The sequence below is a fragment of the Tenrec ecaudatus genome, chromosome 4, assembly GCF_050624435.1.
Source record: "Tenrec ecaudatus isolate mTenEca1 chromosome 4, mTenEca1.hap1, whole genome shotgun sequence".
In the NCBI taxonomy this organism is placed as follows: Eukaryota; Metazoa; Chordata; class Mammalia; order Afrosoricida; family Tenrecidae; genus Tenrec; species Tenrec ecaudatus.
Window position 1 is genome coordinate 195,369,665 of NC_134533.1, and position 19,965 is coordinate 195,389,629.

The window sequence follows — 19,965 nt, forward strand, 5'->3', positions numbered from 1 at the left end:
TCCAATGCCCTCTTTGATCTTGACCTTCCGTCTTTCCCACCCAGTCGTGAACACACACTATCCATTGACAGCTTGCAGACACATGAAGCGGGTATGAAGCAGGTGTGTACCCAATCCCTTGGGCGGTGTCAGTCCACTAGGCTTTCTCTGGCAGGAGAGATGCCCTCCCAAGCGCTAGCAGATGGGAACACTAATGCCCCACCCACCCAGGGAACTGCCCCCAGTCAAAGACTAGACAGAGTTGGATTTCACACCCAGCAATCTTGTCCCTAGGCATGGAGGAGCTCAATGCTGAGACGTCTGTCCTGCGCTGTCTCCTGTTAGTTCTCCAATTGCACTGAGCATCCCCCACCCCCGCCCCAGGGAACTGCATTAAAAACATACCCTGCATTGCCTGACCCCCATTCTCAGCTTCACTTCCCCCCTTTTCCTACCGGCACTGCCTGGGATCAACTGCTAAATGAATGCTTGTCTCAGGGTTGCTTTGAGGGCAACCCAAACCCACACAGCCCCTTATATCATGGGGTTTATAGCCTAATCAACACCTAGCCAAACGCTTGTTCACCGTAGTGCGCACTCAGAGGAGCTGTTCAGCAAGGGTGGGAGGTGAGATCCGAGCTGGGAGCTACAGAATGAGCAGGGCTGCCACGCGAGGGTCGGCAGGATCCATGTCCCCGCAGACATCACCGCCTCGGCTAAGGCCTGAACTGGGGAGGGACTCAAAGTGTACAAAGCACGGAAGGAAAGCTATTCTGTTTAAATGTGTGCAATTTTCTATTTTATAGTACATCCTTCAAGGAACTGGAGTAGCAACAAAGCATGAAAGGCCCAAACATGGGAGCTTGGCCAAACCATTCAACCTGTCTGCAGCTACATTCTCTTTGTCAGGAGGGTGGCCCTTAGATTTATAGTCACCTCATGGCACTGGTGTGGAGGTGGCGGCGGAGCCCAACCTGTCAATCAATCGGTAGCCTGATGCCGCCTCCATGGGGGTGTGGCCTTTTGTATAAGAGTGAGAGACCCTGGGAACAGCTTCTCTTTGGTCCTTCCTCTTCCTGCTTGCTGGGACTCTGTGCCTGCTTCCAGGGGTGGTCTCATGTGGACCACCACACTCTGAGAGCTGTCGACACCCCGCCATATTTCCACAGACCTTGGCTACCCGTGACTCTGCACCCAGCGGCCCGTGATCTCCCTGTTTTCCACTTCACTGTCATTGGCCTGCAGTTACCTGAGTTTAAGGTGGGCCCTGGCTAGCATCAGACCTATGGACTTGAGGGGGACCGGGTTGGGGCATCTGCTTCATGTTGAGTTGCTTCTTGATGTCGAGTTCATTCTTGGTGACAGATGAGTGGCCCTGGCTTGTTTCTCTACCCACCCTGGTCTAAGACATGTGAGGTTATCAGTTAGTCCTGTGCTGTGTCCCCTTAGGATGTGTCGATGGTGGCTGTGCCTGGCTGTGAGCCCAAAGGCGGGAGGTTTGAACTCACCCAGTGTACCTGGGAAGTAAGTGCTAGCAAACCCTGGATAAGCGCAGCCATCGAAGCCTCTGTGGAGCCCAGGCCTGTTCTGAAACACCCGGGGTTGCCTGAGTGGGAACTGGCCCTGCTGTTTGGGGTTCTTGCTTTTTAGCCCCGGCCACAGCCTTGCTAAGGGACTCGGTGGGACAGAGTACCGAAGACACCATTGGAAGTTGGAAAGCTGCGCACCAGGGACGGGGGACCGAGGAGAGGTCAGCCAAGAAACGAATGCTTGGCTTCCTTGAAGAAAGAAGCTACTGTCTTTGTCCTTTGTCCCTAAAGTTCATCCCTAACATGGGCGCATGGCGAATGCTTTCCTACCTCCGTTGGTGTGTATGGCTTACGCATGTATCCAGTAGCCTGGCATCATCTGCCCATATGGAATCAGATCCAATCTGATACTTATGTCCCAAATCAGCCACGAGAGGACCCTGGTGGAGAAGTGGGTCATGTACCCGGGCTGCCAACCATAAAGTCAACAATCCAAAGCTACCAGCAGCACCGGCCGCTCGACAGAGAAAAATGGGACGCTTTGCTCCCCTAGAAAGATCTAGAGCTTCACAAGCCCAGGGAGAAGTCCGCTTTCCCCTACAAGGTCACTCTGAGCTGGAGTCAACTAGATGGCAGTAGGTTAGGTGAATCAGCCATCAGGAGCCCCAGGGGAACTGCATGGTGAAGCCCTTGACTCCTAGCCCAGAAGTTGGTGGCTCAAATCCACCCAGAGGCTTCTCAGAAGCCAGGTCGGGCGATCTGCCGCAGAAAGGTCACATCCTGGAAAATACTATGAAGCAGCTGTCCTCTGACATGTGGGGTCACAATGTGCCAATGCCGACGCGATGGCGACGAAAAGCCAGCACGGACCAACACAGAGCTCGCAGGACTGTTCCGGGTCCCTTCCAACCTGGACAGCTGCTGCCCGGACTTAGAGCACTGCTCAAGAACTAGTAGCATGACAGCTTCCCACGCCCAGGTCAACGGAATCGGGGCCTCATGGGTGCACACAAATGTACGACTTCCTTTCATGAAGCTCCAGCCGCCCCACGAGCTGGAAACATGCATTCAGATGACAGTCCAGCATCACACCAGAGGGTACGTTCATGGCAGGAGCCATCACCCCCACCCCATGGCTCTCTCTCTTCCCCTGGACAAAGTAGAAAGGTTTCTGCTGGATACTCTTACCTTGTTTGGGAGTCTATTGACTCCTCTTGCCTACCAAGGAGTCCTAGTGGCACAGCAGATTAAGCATCAGGCTGCTAAACCCAAGGTCAGAGGTTCAGACAGGCCCAGGGCTCCATGGGAGAAAGAGCAGGCCGTCTGCTCTCAGAAAGATGTGCAGTCTTGGAGACCCTATGGGAGCAGTCCCCTCTGTCCCTCAGGGGCCTCCACGAGGGGGACTTGACATGATGGAGCCAGTTTGAGTTTATTCCCAGCCAAATTCTCAGAGATGCTCCAGTCTGGGTTTCCACAGTGCAGCACCAACCCACTCATGTCTTTTGTCTGCATTCCCCAGGGCACTCCAAGCTCCCTGGGTCTGGGCCTGGATCTTGCCTATGCCAAAAGCAAAACCCAAAAAACCGCAACACCATGGCCTCTGAGTAGATTTTGATTCAGGGTGACCCCGTGTTTTCCAGTCTAGGACTGAGCTCCCTAAGGGTTTTCTTGGCTGTAATTTTTTCAGAACCAGGTTTACTGGGTCTTTCTTCCATAATGCTGTTTGGTGGGTTTGCACCATTGGCTCTCCAGTTTGCAGCCCAGTAGAACTATTTTTACCACTCAGGGATTTTGTATTGTGGACTAAAAAACAAATACACAACCCACCAAAACTCCCTGCCAACAAGTCTATCCCAACTCATAGCAACCCAGAGTAGAACGGACCCTCTGTGTTTCCCTGACAGAGTCTTTACAAGAGTAGAAATCTGCCTCTCTTTCCCCACAGAGAGACAGGTAGTTTTGAACTGCTGACCTTCTGGTTCTCAGCCACAAGAGCTCCTTCTTGCCTACAGTCATTGCTAACGAAATATTGGCATTGAGTCAATTCCAACTCATAGCGACCCTATAGGACAAGGTAGACCTGCCTATAGGACAAGGTAGATGTAACTCTGTTCAGGAGTGGGGAGTAACATGTAGACAGCTTCAGCGCTCTCCTGAAGAAGGACTGGTAGCTGGGAACTGCTGACCTTGTAGTCAGCAGCCCTATGTGTGACCACTAGGCCACCACGGCTCCAACAGAAGGGCCTACGTCTATGCTTGTTCACCTTGAGGTGAAGCGGGGGGGGGGGGGGTAACGGCTGTATGTGACTACAGTCAAGGCTGTGAACTGTGGGCTTCCCTTCCCAAGCCTTCCCATAATAGAGATCCCCAAGGGCGCTTGTTTAAATGGAGGCAAGGCGGGCCTCCAGTCTGTACTTCTGATGCTGCTGGTCTGGGAACCCCACTTTGAACTGGCATTGGATAAATGATTCCAAATTTCCTCGGTGATTCAAAAAGAAAAAAATGCAGGTGGACCATCTCCAATGGAGTCCTCCAGGTCTGCCTGGGTTTACCCCAGAGCCCAAAGCAAGCCCCTGCCACCCTGGTGCCTGTGAGCATGTCAGTTTAGTCTCCATCACAACCCCACGGAGGGAGAGGATTCCAGAGGGAAGATGGGCTGGGGGGATGGGGAGGCGACCAGCTAGGGCTCCTCTGGACTCACAGGGTCAATATCTTGGAGCTTGTGGGTTTCCTTCAACGCTGGGCCAGGCAGGCCCAGAACCCACTCCTCCAGTCCGTATTGAGTTGTTCTTCCTCACTGGGGGAGGTGAGCTCTGGTCCTTCCTAGCCCTGGTCCTGCTCTCTGCTCTCTGCTCCCTCCGTCCTACCCCCACTACTGTCAGCTGCCTCCTCTCCCCTTTGCAGCCCTGGCTCTCAGAGCCAATTCGGGGTGGGGCCTGGAGGAGGCTCTTGTCCTCGGGTGACTCACGGCCTGGTGGGACCGAGGCTTCATGGGGAACTGAATGGGCCAGCCTGGATTGCAATGCCCCCTTCTCAGGACAGCAGAGCTGCTGTCTGAATGAATCTCAGTGCCCTGGCCCCTGCCCATTCTACTTCTTGCCACTGTAGATAAAAAGCTGATGGACAGCTGGGCACCTTACAGCCTCAGTCCTGGCAACACAGGGGGAGGCACAGCCTCCAGAAGGCCAGGCCTCACCCCAGGCACGTGAAACAAGAGTCTCTCAAAGTGGGACCCGGGCATGAGTCATCTTGAAGGCTTTCCAGACCCTTCCAACTGGGTGAGCCCGATGAGTGAGTCACCCCAGGGGGGCAGAAAATGACTCCTGTAGTCCAGAGCAGGGCCGCGTTGTGATTGAGGGCTTCACTGTGAGGTTCACGGCTATCTGCTCTGTTTCCCCAACTCACTCCTAGACCTTTTAAAATTCATGACTGGAAGGCCGACATCTGTCCAAAGTGCATTGAGAATCTGAAGAGGATCATCATGCACTTGGCCTCATTTAAGCCCCCAGCCTGTGCAGAAGGGCTATTGCCATCCTCAGTGTAGAGATGAGGAACCCAAGGTTCAGAGGGGTGGAGTGAATTTTGCACGAGGCCACCCAGGGAGAGTGAGTCCAGGCTGCTCACCCAGCTTCCCTGGTTAGTCAAACTGCCTGCTGTGATGAGAAGACCAGGCAGCGGGGGTACGAGGACCAAGGAGACATGGGCTAAGCCACCCACACAAGCCCCAACGGGATGAAAGCAGCCAGCATGCAGCCCCGAGCTGACACTTATGTTGAAGTGCAAAACCCCGGGACTGAGGGAGGCTCGGCTCTAGTTTCCCGCCTCCTCTGTGGATCCCTCCCAGTCTCCCTGCCTCCCCACCAGCATTCTCACAGCGCTTTCCCACGCTCTCGAACGCCCGCTTTGGAAGCTTCTGGTTGCTAACTGCAAGGTCGGCAGTTTGAGGCACCAGCCACTGGGAGGGGGAAAGATGGGGTTTTTCACTCCTGCAAAGAGTCTGACCATCTCGGGAAACCACAGAGGCCGTTCTGCTCTGTCCTATGGGGTCGCAATGAGTCAGAGTTGACTCAATGGCAGCGAGTTTGGTCTTGTGGTTTGAGCCCAACTCCCAACCATGGAATTGGAGCCTTGGGTCTGGCCGTCTGTATTTTACACTGGCAGCCTTGGGCACCTAGTCTGGGGACCCTTCCTCGAGCCCCTTGCTGCTCCAAAGTGTGCACTGAGGATCAGCAGTGTCACCAGCACTGGGAGCTTGTCTGAAATGTAACCTCTTGAGTTCCTCTCCCAGCCTGTTGAATCAGACTGAGTTTTAACAGGATTCCCAGGTGGCTGACATCCTTCTGCAGTTTCACACACACACACACACACACACGTGCGCGCACAAACACACACACTTCTCTGGCCAACCTGTTGGATCTACACTGTGTGTCTCGGAGCTTACCCACCATCATCAAGTCGATTTCAATCCACAGTGACCCTGTCAGACAGAGTAGAACCATCCTTCCGGGTTTCTGGGATCAGAAACCATTACAGCGGCAGACAGCCTCATTTCTCCTCCTGTGGCATGGACCTGGTGGCCAGCAACCCGGTGCCTAACGCCCTAGGCCCTGGGGCAGTGGTTCTCAAAGTGTGGTCCCAGATCAGCAGCATCAGCACCACCTGGAAACTTGATAGAAATGCAGATTCCCTGACCCCTGCCGAGGAGAGGTGCGGGCAGTCTGCAAGCGCACTGAGGCCAGCTCAGGCTTGGAGGCTACTGCCCAGACAGGGAGATGACCAAACAAGTTTGTTCTATCAGCACCCTCTGGCCCTGGGAAAGAATGGCCCGCCCACTAAATGCCAGGGCAATTAGGAGATCTTGGTTTGGAGACGCTTTAAAAATGGTGGCTCAAGTAGAGAGCAAATGTTTTGAGAATGATGAGTGCAATAAATATACAAATGTGAATGACACAATGGATGGATGGATGGATCGTGATAAGAATTATACGAACCTCCAGTAAAATGATTTTTTTTTTACTGGTGGCTGCTATACCCGCTGCTGCTCAGGAGAAAGATGAGGCTCTCTGCTGGGATGCCACAGGGCCGGTTCTGCTCTGGCCACAGGGTTACCATGAGTGGGAATCGCCGCGGCGGCAGGGAGGGAGAGGTTTGGTTCTTTTTGACAGCTGGTACCCTATTCCTCAGTGGCATGTTCTCACTGTAGTCCACACAGGCCCTTCTCTATTGAATGGGTATATTAATAAACATATCTACTAATACTTTCGTCCCATATCCGCTCCTATGACCCTACCTCCCAAAATTCCCACGACCATCCCGACGGATCCCACACTTCTGCATTTATTCCTGTGAAGCACCTTATATTTCCAGGAATAGCATATGCTACAGTCTTCTCGCTTTCCCCGCAGTATAGTATTTTCAAGGGCTCCCTTGGCTGTTGAGCACACACTGAGTCTGTTTTTCTAACTCCCACAGAGTGTCTCAAAGGGGGTGGTGCCCGCCGCCTCCATTGTTCTGTGCTGAGGGACCCCCAGAGGGCCTCCCACTTCTTAGTACCCCCAATGGTGAACATCCTCCCACCTGTCACGCCATCCACCTGCATGAGCTCTCCCATTTACAGAGCAACCTCTTGAAATGCTCTCCCAAGCAACGCTCCCAGCACCGCGGCAGACCAAGCAAGCATGGTCTTTGCTGTGAGAGACAGCTGGTCAAGGAAGCAGAGCCTGGGCCTGCTTCCCGTGCCTCATCCTCTGGTCCATAGAGAGTGAATTATCATGCCATCTATCTTATTGGGTTTAGATGAATATTCAGTGAACAAAACCCACTGAGCACACCCTCTGACATGCAGTAAGTATGCATTCATGGTTCACCCCAATTCCACCTCTCCTTCCAGTGCGGGCTTTGGAGCTCTCTCATATGGGCTTCTTGGTTTGGGTCTTGCATTATGAGTCACCTTCTTTGCATGTCCCCTTTTCAGTGGTCAGCTAGCTGTGACCGGAAAGCTGTTTAGAAAAGGCAGCCCTGTCGGAGGTCAGGCCTGGTTTGGCGTCGTTACCAGGCCTACGACAGGTCTTGCATGGGTTAGGAGATGAGAACAGGTTTGCTAAAGGGCCTGCAGTATGGTAAGAGGGTGGGGCCGGGTGATGTCACCTGGAACCCCCAGCAGAGACTCCCAGGGCGATCTACTGTTCTCAGGCCCTGAGCGGGAGGGAGAGCAGCTGGGTAGGGCTGAATCGTTTGTAAAGTGGCAGGATTGATTGTTTGTAAAGTGACAGGCGTGGCCTGTCAACCTCCAGGGAGGATGGGAGCTGGCTCTTTGATTTTCAGGGACTCCCTTGTCTCCCCAGGCATCCTAACTACAAATAGGAGAAGCCTGGGCCTGGGACACACAGGCAGCAGAGGCGGGCTAGGGCCAGCAGAGGGCGCCGCACACCTCTGGACAGAGCGGGGAGCTGTCCTGCAGAGGAGCTCTGAAGACCAATTGTTCAGGTTCCCTTGGGTTGGAGGGGTCCCTGCGCCCCCCACCCCACACACACATCAACCTCAGCACCACGGCAGGACTTTCAGGACTAACAGCACTGGAGAAGTCACACATGCACACACACACACCAAAACACAAACACGTATATGCAATACGACAATTTATACTCATGCGGTCACACAACATATGCATATACACATCAGGGAGGCACCTCCACATGTACCGCACATGTGCGCTGCATGCATAAACATGCATATTGCACATACAAATATGTACGAGCCCGGTGCGGACCCACAGTCACACACAGCCCCCTTTCACAGCCAGAATCCTCTTGTTCACAGCAATGTTTCTTAGAGGCCCATGAGGGTACTCCCTCCCTCCAGGCTAATGAGGAAATATGGCAAAAGGCTCTTGCGAGGTTAAGTATCCACTCTTTTGGCAATCCCATTCCTCCTGTGTGGGGACTGGGACATGCACCTTGCAGGCTGGGCCCACACCATCCACGGGTGCGGCATGCCAGAGGAGCAGTCTCTGAGAAAAACGTATGCCTCAAAACCACTGACTTCCATGGCAGTAAAGGCTGTGAAGGAAATCTCCAGGGTGCAGGGAGAGCGGCATACTGGGGTGGGAGGTGGGCTGGCTGGGAGAGCTGAGGAGGAACCTCTGCAGGCTCAGCATCCAGCTCCTGACTTGGGTCAGGGGAGTGAGGCCCCAGGAGCACAAACATTAAGGAGGCTCACCAGCAGGCGCTGGCCAGGTATTTTTTCCAACCCTGAACTGAGCATCTCCTTCAATCGTGCGCCCAGCTGCGGGTGGCGTGTGGCCAGGCTCCCAAGGGTGCTGTGCATGGGGTTTGCTTCCCAGGAGAGTTTGGGCTCTGGGAAGGTGAATAAGGGAAAGCATCTAGAGCTCAGAGAAGGCTAGAAGACTGGTGGTTGGCTGTTGGGGGAAGGGAGGGGACCTGGGAGTTTCCTGAAAAGATTTCCTTAAAGGAGGGCCTGAAGGCAGAGTGACAGGGCCCTGACTCGGAGGAGGTCAGTGGGCATTGCCCCTGTGACCTCCCGGCTTGTGGCCTGGTCTCACTCCCCATGGCCAGCCATGGTGGTGGCAGGGCGGCGTTTGGGAGCATGTAGGATGTGCCCACCACTGCCCTGAACATAGCTGTGCTGTCCCTCCTCTGCTTGCCTCCTCGGGTCGGGATTGCAGGGCAGACTGGCCTTCCATCAAGTTAGCAGCGTGTTCTAGCTTGTGGGCACCAGAATGCTCCCCTTCGTGGAGTGGATGATGAAACCAGTTTACCCTGAGAGGTTCCAGAGAGAGGGGGTTAAGGCTCGTTGGGGCTTAGTTCTAAAAAAAACAAACTCCAGAAACCAGAATCTGACTCACAGGACAGAGTAGACCTGCCTCTGTGGGTTTCGGAGGTTGTACATCTTTACAGGAACAGAGAGCCTCGCTTTTCTCCCTCCGAGAGGCTGGTGGGCTCAAACTGCAGACCTTTCTGTTAGCAGCCCAATGCATAACCTACTATACCACCAGGCTCTTCCCCGTGCTCCAATCCCTGCTTTGTCCCTACTGGTCGCATGGTTACTTGACCACTGTGCTTCCGTTTCCTACCATCAAGTAGCACGGATACTGCACCGCCTGCCCGTGGACAGAGTTGTACAGACATTGTGAGTAAACACACGCATGTGTAAAGCTCTGGGACTACATCATGGGACATTGCGAGCTGCATAGAAATGTCAGCTACGGTTGCTATTTTCATTCAAAATGCATGCAAACAACAATCATAGCATCAGCCTGCAGCGTGCTAGAACTTGGAGGTGCAAGAAGTGCTCTGTGAGACGTCCCTCACTGCCCTTCTGCGCTCTACAGATGAAGCCGGTAGACCAGGCACTGCGGACTCAGAAGGGCCAGGACTCCATGCAGGTCAAGAATGAACTAGTCTGAGTTTCGCCCTTCTGTCCTCAGGGTCATTGGTTCTCACCTGGAGGACTTGTTACTCGCAGGTGGCTGGGCCCCACCCAGGCTCTGTCACAGCAAGCTGCTCATGGGTGGGACCCAAGAATGGGCATTTCTAACAAGTTCTCGGGGTGGTGCTGTGGCTGGCCCAGGGGACCATGTGTCTAGAATCGATGCTCTGAGGACAGTGGAGGCCCAGGGCAGGCACTCGGCGTGCCTGATGGCACCCCAGTCCCCAAGGAAGAGAAAGCAAGGGCCTTACTTACAGCGGGTGACGCACCGCGGGCAGGGCCCTCTGCAGGGGCATGCGGGTACTGAGCGCCTCATTGAAGCTTTGGCGGTCCAGGCTGAGTGGGGTGGGCTCGTCTTCTTCAGAGATGTCCCCATACTCCTCCTCAGCCCCCCGGTCTCTCTCAGAGGCCTCCTCATCCTGCCTCTGACTCTGCTGCTTGATGAGCTGGTAGCTGCCACCTCTCCTGCCTTGACTCTGGTTCCTCTTGGCCCTGGGGGCGACCACGGCTGCCAGGAGTTGATCCTCCTGCAGTGAGATCCAGGGGGGCAAGCCGTCCAGGGGGCTGTACTCTCGGCCTTCGTCATCAGCCTCCAGCACCCATTCCTGGGATTCCCCAAAGTCCAGGCGGTACCCGGCCTCTGGGCTATGCCCGCAGACCTGGGTTGTGCCTGCGTGCTGCAGGGCCTGTGGCGGCGGGGGCAGAAGGGCCACCATCAGCAGCAGGCACCCCAGCAGCAGGAGCAGGAGCAGGAACTGCAGTCCCCAACGTCCTTGCCGGTAGAGCTTCCTTAAGAGCATGTTGCTGGCACCTGCCTGGTGCAACAGGTCATGTTCGACTTGGCTTTCTCATCCTGCTCCGGGTGCCTTGCAGCTTGCTGCTGAGTTCCTGGTTCTACCTGGGAGGCTTCTGCCTCTCAGGCAACCTGCTGCTCTGACATTTGGGAACAAGGAGTGCCAAAGGCACGCTTCCACTTGCTGTCAGCAAGCCAGAGGCTCCAGGTTCCAAGCCAGGTTCTGTCTGGGTGGACTTGCCTAATGGCCTCTGAAAGTCCAGCCACAGGGACTTCAAATTAAATAGTTTGCCCCGCCTCGAGCCCCCTTTTGCTTCCCGGGAAAATAATTATTCCATTCTGGTCAGGTGTTTAGTTCCACGTGATTCCTTGCCCCCCCTGGCTTGGCTGCTCAGGTTGCTAAGAGGTGTCTGGGGTGAGCTGGGGGTCCTCCGTCCAGCAGAGCTGACAGCAGGCTCCCTCCGGACACTTCCAGGCAGGTCAGATCAACAGATGCAGAGCCGGCAGGCAGTGCCTGGTTTCCTTTCACACATAGCTCCGCACTCCTCTGCCAGACCCGGCCCAGAGCCAAGCCAAGCGCCAGCCTTACTCTGGGTCCTAAATCCCTCACTGTTCCCGGGCTCTGGCGGGGTCCCAGGAACACAACCTCTTGAGAAAATAAAAGCCATCATGGCTAGAACCGAATTCAAAACAAGAACATCCCAAGAGTTCCGATTTGACGCTTGCTCACAGGAAGATTTTTTTTTGTCCTTATCCCAAGGGGCAGGAAAGAACATCTCTTCCCAGTTTCACAACAGCTGCGCTCCTGGCATGGAAGCGAGAAGCCCATTATCTGGGCAGCCTGAGCCTCCCTCAAGGTGCCTGGGCTACTACACTGGACTCTCCCCGACCTGCTCTGAGGACCACTGTGCCCGGCCCTCTGAACATGACCAGGGGACGGGAAAGGTGCTCTTGTCAAACATTCCTCCTGCTTCCATAAGAGCAATCGTGGGCCTACTCTGTGCTGGCCATCCAAAGGGACGCAGGAAAGGACTGGGATGTTCCTTCTGCCAGAACATTATGACACCACTCTTCCCCAGGTGTGTGTGTGTGTGTGTGTGTGTGTGTGTGTAGGGAGGGATGCTGAAGGTTCAATAAGGAATAAAACAAACAAAAATGTATGCCTCATTGTGGTGTTTACCGGGAGACAATAATTGATACCTTATTAAAATTATGATTCTATTATATAATTAATTAAAGCCATAAGCTGTGATAGAGGCTGGGGAGCTTGGTGGAAGAGGGCAGCAAATGGACAGAGGGGTGAGCGATGGCTTCGCAGGAGAGTGAGCATTTGCACAATGACACAGCATGAGGTAAGGGAGGGCACAGAGCTACCTGGGTGTGTTAGTCCATGTAGACTAGAGAAACAAATCCATAGACATGTATATGTGTACAAGAACGAGCTTTATATACAAGAGCAATTGAACATTAAGAAAACATCCCAGCCCAGTCCAGATCAAGTCCATAAATCTGATATTAGCCCAGATGTCTGATACCATTCTATACTGTCCTCTTCAGACTCGAATGAAACACATGCAATGACGCCAAATGCAGGGCAATCACAGGCCAGTGGGTGCGAAGTCTTGTGGAACCAGTGGCAGTAGAGGCATCTCAGCCCTGGCAGGGGTCTCCACGTGTCTCCTCCGCTCCAGGGCACTAATACAGTTCCATGTGTCTTGTCAATGGAAATGTCTCCCAGGGAGTGAGCCTGTGTCCCACCTCCAGCGAGCTATTTATCTCCTTAGCACCTCCAAATGAGGTCATCAAGCTGTGCCCTGGTGGACAGGCTAGACTCCACCCCTTCACTCATAAGCCTCAAATTGACAACAGGTGATGTAACTACCACACTGGGGGATGAGCATTTGCCAAAGCTCTCCCATGGGCCTGGGCTCGGCATGTTTGCGCATCAGCAGGGGGCCTGTGTGGAGTAGCGGTGGAGGGGGACAGAAAATGCGATCAGAGAGGTGGTGGGTGTGGAAGAGAGGGTTCAAGTAGGATCTTGTGAGGCATGCTACAGGCTACGGCTTTTGCTGGAAGCCCACAGAGAGTTCGGAGCAGAGGAGGGACGCGACCTGACTTGCCTTGTCTCTGGCTTCCTCTGGCTCGCTGAGTTCAGAGAGTCGACCGTTGGGGAGTACATGGCAGCAGCAGGAGACCCAGCGAAAGATGAGAAGGGCTTGGACCAAAGTGGCATCAGGGAAGGTGGTGAGAGGTCAACTCCTTCATGGCTCTTGAGGAAACATTTCCAGAACTGGCTGATGAACGAATTGTTCTGAGGGTGAGGAAAAGGGGAAGCAGCGAGACTGACTCCGAGGTTTGGGCCTGAGCAATCGGAGAGTCGCCCTCCACTGGGATGGGGAAGTAGAGGAGGAGAAGGTGCCAGGAAAGAGGCCTCAGTGACAGCCAGAGGAAGCAGAGATCCTTTCAGACAGAAGGTGGGCAGCTTCAAAGCTTGGGACAGCAGTCTGGAGCCAGGAGAGCCAGCGTCATCGAGGGCAGGAGAGGAAGCAGCATGCTTGGAGTTGTCTGGCCCAGGTTCTTGGTTTTGGTTCCAAGTAAGCTGGAGCTTGTGCCGTCCTGATGCAGATCACAGGTTCCTTGCAAGACGTGCAGTCTTGTTCACCCAGCAGGTAGGCTGTCTCCGAGCTCGGGAAGACGATGACCACTTCCTCTGGTCGCCTTCTGCTGCTGTGGTCACTTGCCGCTGGTCGTGCCTGCAGAGGAGACCTGCTGCATTCCCTGTCCAGGGCCACGCTCTGTGGAAAGGAGAGTGCCAGGCCTGCTGTCAGAGGCACCTCGGAGTGAGTGGACTGCCAACCAGTAGGCGAGTAGTCCCCTGCTTAATGTGTGCACCACCCCGGCTAGCAGCGGGGCTGCCGTCTGGCACTTTCTTCAGCTTTCCCTTTACCTTGCTGCCCCCACAGATTTTGCTGTTGAAAAGTGTACTATTTGCCTGAAAACAAAAGTGGAGCATTTTCAGTTCATTTGGGCAGCAGGTGAAAGTGCCCAGACAAAGGAGGGACTTCTAGAAAGGAATCAGGGTCACCAGATGGTAAAAGATTGTCCGCCAGGTGATGGAAGCAACGAAGGATGTCATCAATCACCAGCAGACTGGCCACTGCTCTGGTTCCCATTGCAAGCGGAGGTGAGGAGAAGAGTGAGAGGCAAGGGGGGTGAGGGAGCAGCTCCCCCCAAACCTTAACCACAGGCATTCTTGTGTTGGACTGAGTTACAGTGTGTGCGCGTGCGTGCACTTGTGTGTGTGTGTGTGTGTGTGTGTGTGTGTGTGTGTGTGTGTGTGCGTGCGCATGCGCACGCTATTTGTAAGGTCAGTGGTTTGAAATCACCAGTCACCAGCTGCTCTGCCGGAGAAACCCCATCAGTCAGAATGGGCTCAATGGTAGTGATATCTTTCTTTCTTTTCTTTTTTTCACTTGGTGAGATAATAGGTTTCTGTTCTCAAAGTCACTCGTTTTGTGTTGCTTTGTTATCGCGGTGATACTCAGACCCATGTGATTTCCCTTTTTCTCACGTGGATTGGACTGGGAGAAAACCACCGTGCCAAGGATTTAGGGCAGGCGTCCTCAAACTACGGCCCGCGGGCCACATGCGGTCCCCCGAGGACATTTATCTGGCCTGCTGGGTATTTTTTGCCCCGTTTGGTTTTTTTTTACTTCAAAATACGATATATACAGTGTGCATAGGAATTTGTTCATAGTTTTTTTTAAAACTATAGTCTGGCCCTCCAATGAGTCTGAGGGACAGTGACTCCTGTTTAAACTGGCCCCCTGTTAAAAAAGTTTGAGGACCCCTGATTTAGGGTCTGTTTCGATGTCTAAATGTCACCGTGGTGAGCAGACATGAAAGGCTAACCTGATGCGGCCTGGCAGCCATTGGGGCTTGTAAGCAACCTCTCTAAGCCCAACCATCAGCAGGGCCATCACCGACACTAAAGGTGACCAAAACTATATGCCTTGCTGTGCCTTACAGCCTCTTAAAAAGACCCAGGGAGGCTCATGCAAGTGCAGTTCATCTTTCATGAGGTTAGGGATAGAAGTGGCTTCTGAAAATCTTTGGGTGGCAAGAAAAGAACACATGGGAAGTGAGCATTTTCTAATCCACATGTACCTCTTCGAATCTATGAAGTGCTAGGCAACAGGCTAGGTTCTGGGAGCACGAATTTGAATAGAACTGGACTCTGTGGCTCTGAGGTTTTTTAGCGTTTGGGTGACCGACTATCTGTTGAGACCACTGACCTATAAACATTGTAGTACAAGCTGGGATAGGGTGTGTGCTTTGGGTTAAGAAGTTTTGGTGGGCGGAATGGTACTTGGTAGAGGAGACAGGTGAAGATGAAGCTAAACAGGTGTGATTGGTAGGCTTATTATGCCAACCTGGCCAATAAGAACATGTGGGATTAATAAGGTCACAGTTTGATTGGAGGGCAAAGAGATAAATGGCTCAGTGAACCTCGCTCTCGCTCTCGGTGATCGGATCAGGGTGCGGCTGCTAGTTCTCTGCCTCAGCTCATGAGTTATGCTATCTGTGGGGCTGCCGACCTGTGGATCGTGTCGCTAGAGCTTGGGGTTCCTTCGAGACCTGCTTCACCACAGTGATGGTGTATACATCGCTGGAGCTTGGCACTGTCTGATCATGTCATCTGGATGACTGTTGGTGACCTGCCCTTCTGTTTGCTGCCTGTGGCTGGACTGCCTGCATTTCTCTACAGAAGACTCAGTTATCTGCTTCCTTGACCTTGGACCCAACAGCCCTCATCAGTTGAAGGACTTCCTGTATGTTAACTGTTCCACATAAGTGAGTTGAACTGAGTCCTCTGTACTGTTGTGTGGACTAATTAGCTGTCATGTTCCTTTGTGCTGTATCGATCTATCTATCTATCATCTATCTCTAGCTAGGCAGATAGATAGATAGATAAAGTCATACGTGTCCTGGTTTTGTTTCTCTAGAGAAGCCTGTCTAACGCAGTAGGAATAGGAATAAGAGGAATAGAGAGGTGACCACCCATTCCAGTTTTCCTAGGACTGAAGAGGACTCATAAGACACTGAAGTTTCAGTTTTAAAACTGTAACCTAACCCAACCCCACCTCCCCCACCTGCCATCTTGTCTACTCTGACTCATAGCAACCCTGTATGACAGAGTAAAACTGCTCTTCGGGGTTTCCAAGACTGTCAATTTATACAGCAGCAGGCAGCCTTCTGCTCCTGAGGAGCAGCTGACTGGTTTGAACCACCGACCTTGTGGTTAGAGCCCAATGCTTAGCCCACAACTCCATCACAACTCCTTAAAACTGTGACCGTCCTGGGCAAATCGGCACAAGTTGACCACCTTAGGAGAGACTGAAAGGACCATTAGGAGAGCAAAATGTTTCTGTGAAAAGATGGAGAGAAAGTTATTTCAGGAGGAAGCCCTATGAGCAGAGATACTCAGCCAGGAGGTCCAGGGGAGACTAGGTGTTCGGGCACAGCTGAGCACCATCTCAGGAAGAGAAGTGGGAATGTGAGATGAAGAAGGGAAGAAAACCGTGCTTCAGTGAGCAGACTGGGCCACTGCAGCTCGTCCCCCTGGACTCTGAACCGTGTAAAACATGCCACAGGTTTGTTCCACCAAAGGGACCCGGTGCCCTCACCTGCCAACTTCTCTCAGCCATTGGGGGAGGGTTCAGGAGGAATTCACAAGCCAGCAATTCTGGGCCTGCGATGCTCAGCAAACTTATGATCTCAATTACAGATGCTCGCAGCGGGAAGCCACGAGAGTAGCTGACCCAGGGTGCTATGGGATGGAGCACTGAGAACAGTGATCACACTACAGTATCTCAAAGCCAGGCTCTTTCCTGTGTGGTCCCTGAATGCTACCTATGAGATTTTTGGAGGGAAGGGGAGAGGGGTGAGATAAGTCCAGTGAAATCCTACAGTTTGTATTGTCTGCAACCATTCTGTAAGGATTTATTAAATAACCACTATGTGCCAGGGTAAGGACCCTCATGGCACCGTGGGTTAAACATTGGGCTGCTAACTGCAAGGTTGGGGGTTCAAACCCACCAGCTGCTCCTCAATAGAAAGATGAGACTGTCATAGTCTGTAAAGATTTACAGTCACATGGATGTATAGATTGTTATAAGAGCTGTAAGAGCCCCCAATCAAATGATTAAAAAATAAATATTTATAGCCATGAAAGCCCTATATAGTGTTGCTATGAGTAAGAAATGACTCAATGGGAATGGACTGGGCATAGATTAATAAATGACAGTCAGTGAGATAGATCCAGAATTAATTGTAATCACAATACAATCTATTGTGTTGAGAACAATCGTAGTCTGTATACAAATTAATATCTGGGTAAGTATGAAGAGGAGTTCCCAAGGGGTGTAATGGTTACCATGCTTGGCCCCTGACTGAAAGATTGGAGCTTAGGAGAAATGGCTGGTATCTGCTCATAAAAATTTTTTTAAAAATCAGTCATCGAAAACCCTGTAATGCACAAATTTACTCTGACACACTTGGGTTGCCATAGTTTGAAATAGACTCAACAGCCACGGATTTTAACTACGTCGTTTAAGTATAAAAACAAAGCAAAAGAAAATATATGGATCTCTGACATCTCCAAGCCTAGAGATGAATAACTGAAGTCTAACTCCTTTCCACCCTTGCACATGCGATAAGACCTTAGACAGCTGCGAGAGAGCAGAGTGTCTTGGCATTTGCCGGTATTGTGATTTCAAAAGGGTTTGTAGTCATGTGTTAAGAAAGAAAAGCTGAATTGATTCCAACCTTGAGCTGCTACTTTTAAAGCCTGGTTTGGGGCCTACTGTAGATAGAGAATTCTGCAAAGGGCTTTACAGAGGGGGATTTTTGCAGGAAAAGATAATCCTTCTGTTCTGGATTACAACTTCGGTTACAGAGATCTCCTCTTGAGTCAGGAGTCCCTGGGTGGCACAGATGGTTAAGCCCTTAGGAAGTTGGTACTTTGAATGAATCTAAAGGTCAAACAGTTGACAAACAGTTCTAGTGATCTGCTCATGAAAGCCCGTGGAGCAATTCTGCTCTACATACATTGGGTCGCTGTGAGTTGGAATTGACCTGATATCCATTAAGAATATAACACAAACAGAATACATACACATCTGTTTATTGCAGCAATTTCCACAATCGCAAAATCATGGAAACAACCCCAAACCCCAACTACAAAGGAAGGGATAAGCAATCTAGAACATTCATCCTATGGAATTTTATACATCAATAAAAAGCAATAACCACCCTCTTAAACACTGACAGGCATGGGCAAGAGGAGAGACCATTATGCTTAGCAAATTTAGTCTTACAAAGATACCTATCTATCATCACCAATGTAAAAAGGACAAACAAAGAAGAAATGTAGTTTCTACACCAATGGACAAGGCTTTGATGACTGCAAGGAGGCCAGGGACAGGGGTGAGAATGAGGGGAGGGGAGGGAAGGGTGCGGAACGGAGGACAAAAAATATGAAGGGTTTAACAGGAAACGCTAAATATATAAAACTCTGAAAAATAAATAAACAAAAGGAAACAAACACAGCCCCTCCAGAATCCTTCCCGCTCAGATCTAAATATTGGCCCCAGTAGCTAAATAAGGAGGAGAAGTAAAACGGAAGTGGACTTGGAGTCTTTAGTGACCTACAAGTTCATTTCAAACATAACCAAAACAAGGTGGACGGATTGACTCGATGACCACCGATGACAACGACAAACCTGTTGGGTCTGCAATCGATAGAAAGAGGATCTAGAAGGAGGATCTTTACCTTCACAGGCTCATTTTAACACCACTCTTCCGCTCATGGGGTGAATCCGCTCCTTCTCAGCTTAGCTTCGGGACTTTAAAAATATAGGTGATGCAGGATAGCAAGAGCGGAATTCAAGTCCATCCAGGAGAAGCATGGCAGCTGTGTGATCCGAGGAAGGAAGGGTACCAGAGCCTCATTCTAAACACTCGGAACATTGTGGACGATCGTGGAAGCCCAAAAGCCATTGGCAGGGTCCCTGCGTGGACTGAGTCTCCGGTGAATCCCCACTGACCATAGTCTAGGAATGTGGACCGCCCTGGTGTCAGACAAGGAGCCATCATTGTGAGGGGGATTGAGCAACCGTAGTGAGGCTGGAAGGGAACACTTTATCATGACATCCCACTCTGACCCATTTTGAATTTATTCTGGGTTTTTAATATTTTCTGCTTTCTTTTCGATTGAGGTTTTTCTCTTTCATTTGGTCAGTGTTGCTGGGTCCTTCATTGACTCGTGTCTTCGCTTTGTATTGTCTTTTCTGCATAAGAAGCGATGGGTGGGTCTATGAAGGCAGCTACTGGGTTAATGGGGGCACAGAAGGAAAGGTTTGTGGGGATGGGAGATCACCTGGGAGGAAAAACGAGTTCTTCAAATGGGGGCGGGAGAGTGTGATATTGAGTACACACTGGGAAAATTCTTATGTTTGAGTCAGTTCTTTCTTTTTCTTTTTATGTGTATAAGAAAGCACTTTATATACAAGAGCAATTGAATATTGAGAAACCATCCCAGCCCAGTCCAGATCAAGTCCATAAGTCCAATAGAAGCACATATGTCCAATACCAAGCTACAAAGTCCTCTTCAGACTCATGAAACACATGAAATGACGCCGAATGCAGGAAGATAACACACCTGTGGGTGGAAAGTCTTGTGGACCCAATGGCATTGTAGGCATCTCAGCATTGGCAGGGGTCTCTAAGTGGCTCCTCCAGCCCAGGGCACTAGCTTACCTCTGTGTGCCTTGTCAGCTGCAATGTCTCCTGGAGAGTGAGCATGTTTTCCACCTCCAGCAAGCTGTTTATCTCCTTAGCACCTCCAAATGAGGTCATCAAGCTGCCACCTGATTGACGGGCTAAACTCCACCGCTTTACTCTTAATAGTCTCAAATTGACAACAGATTGTGTAACGACCACAGCACTGTTTTACAGGTAAACTTCTTGTCTTATTTAATTTCAAAAGGAGAATGCCGCCATTCTTGGAGTTTTTCTCATGACCCAGTGGTGATCAGAAGTAAGGTCTAGTGAACGTTCGACTCCTCAAGGGGTGTTTTTTTAATTGTTTTATTGGAGGCTCGTACAACTCTTATCATAATCCAGATATCCTTCCATTGTGTCAAGCACATTTGT

The 19,965-nt window shown here is 51.6% G+C and overlaps 2 protein-coding genes across 9 annotated transcripts in view; one reads left to right on the top strand and one right to left on the bottom strand.

The window, feature by feature from the left end:
• The window catches only part of GALNT15 (polypeptide N-acetylgalactosaminyltransferase 15), a 49,555-nt gene extending 38,172 nt beyond the window's left edge, over window positions 1-11,383 (bottom strand). The window contains exon 1 of the mRNA XM_075547178.1: window positions 10,212-11,383. Coding sequence (XP_075403293.1) covers window positions 10,212-10,756 — 545 coding nt within the window. The 5' untranslated portion in view covers window positions 10,757-11,383. The remainder of the gene's footprint in view (window positions 1-10,211) is intronic.
• DPH3 (diphthamide biosynthesis 3) overlaps window positions 1-19,965 on the top strand; it is a 219,553-nt gene that overhangs the window by 94,730 nt on the left and 104,858 nt on the right. The window lies entirely within an intron of this gene.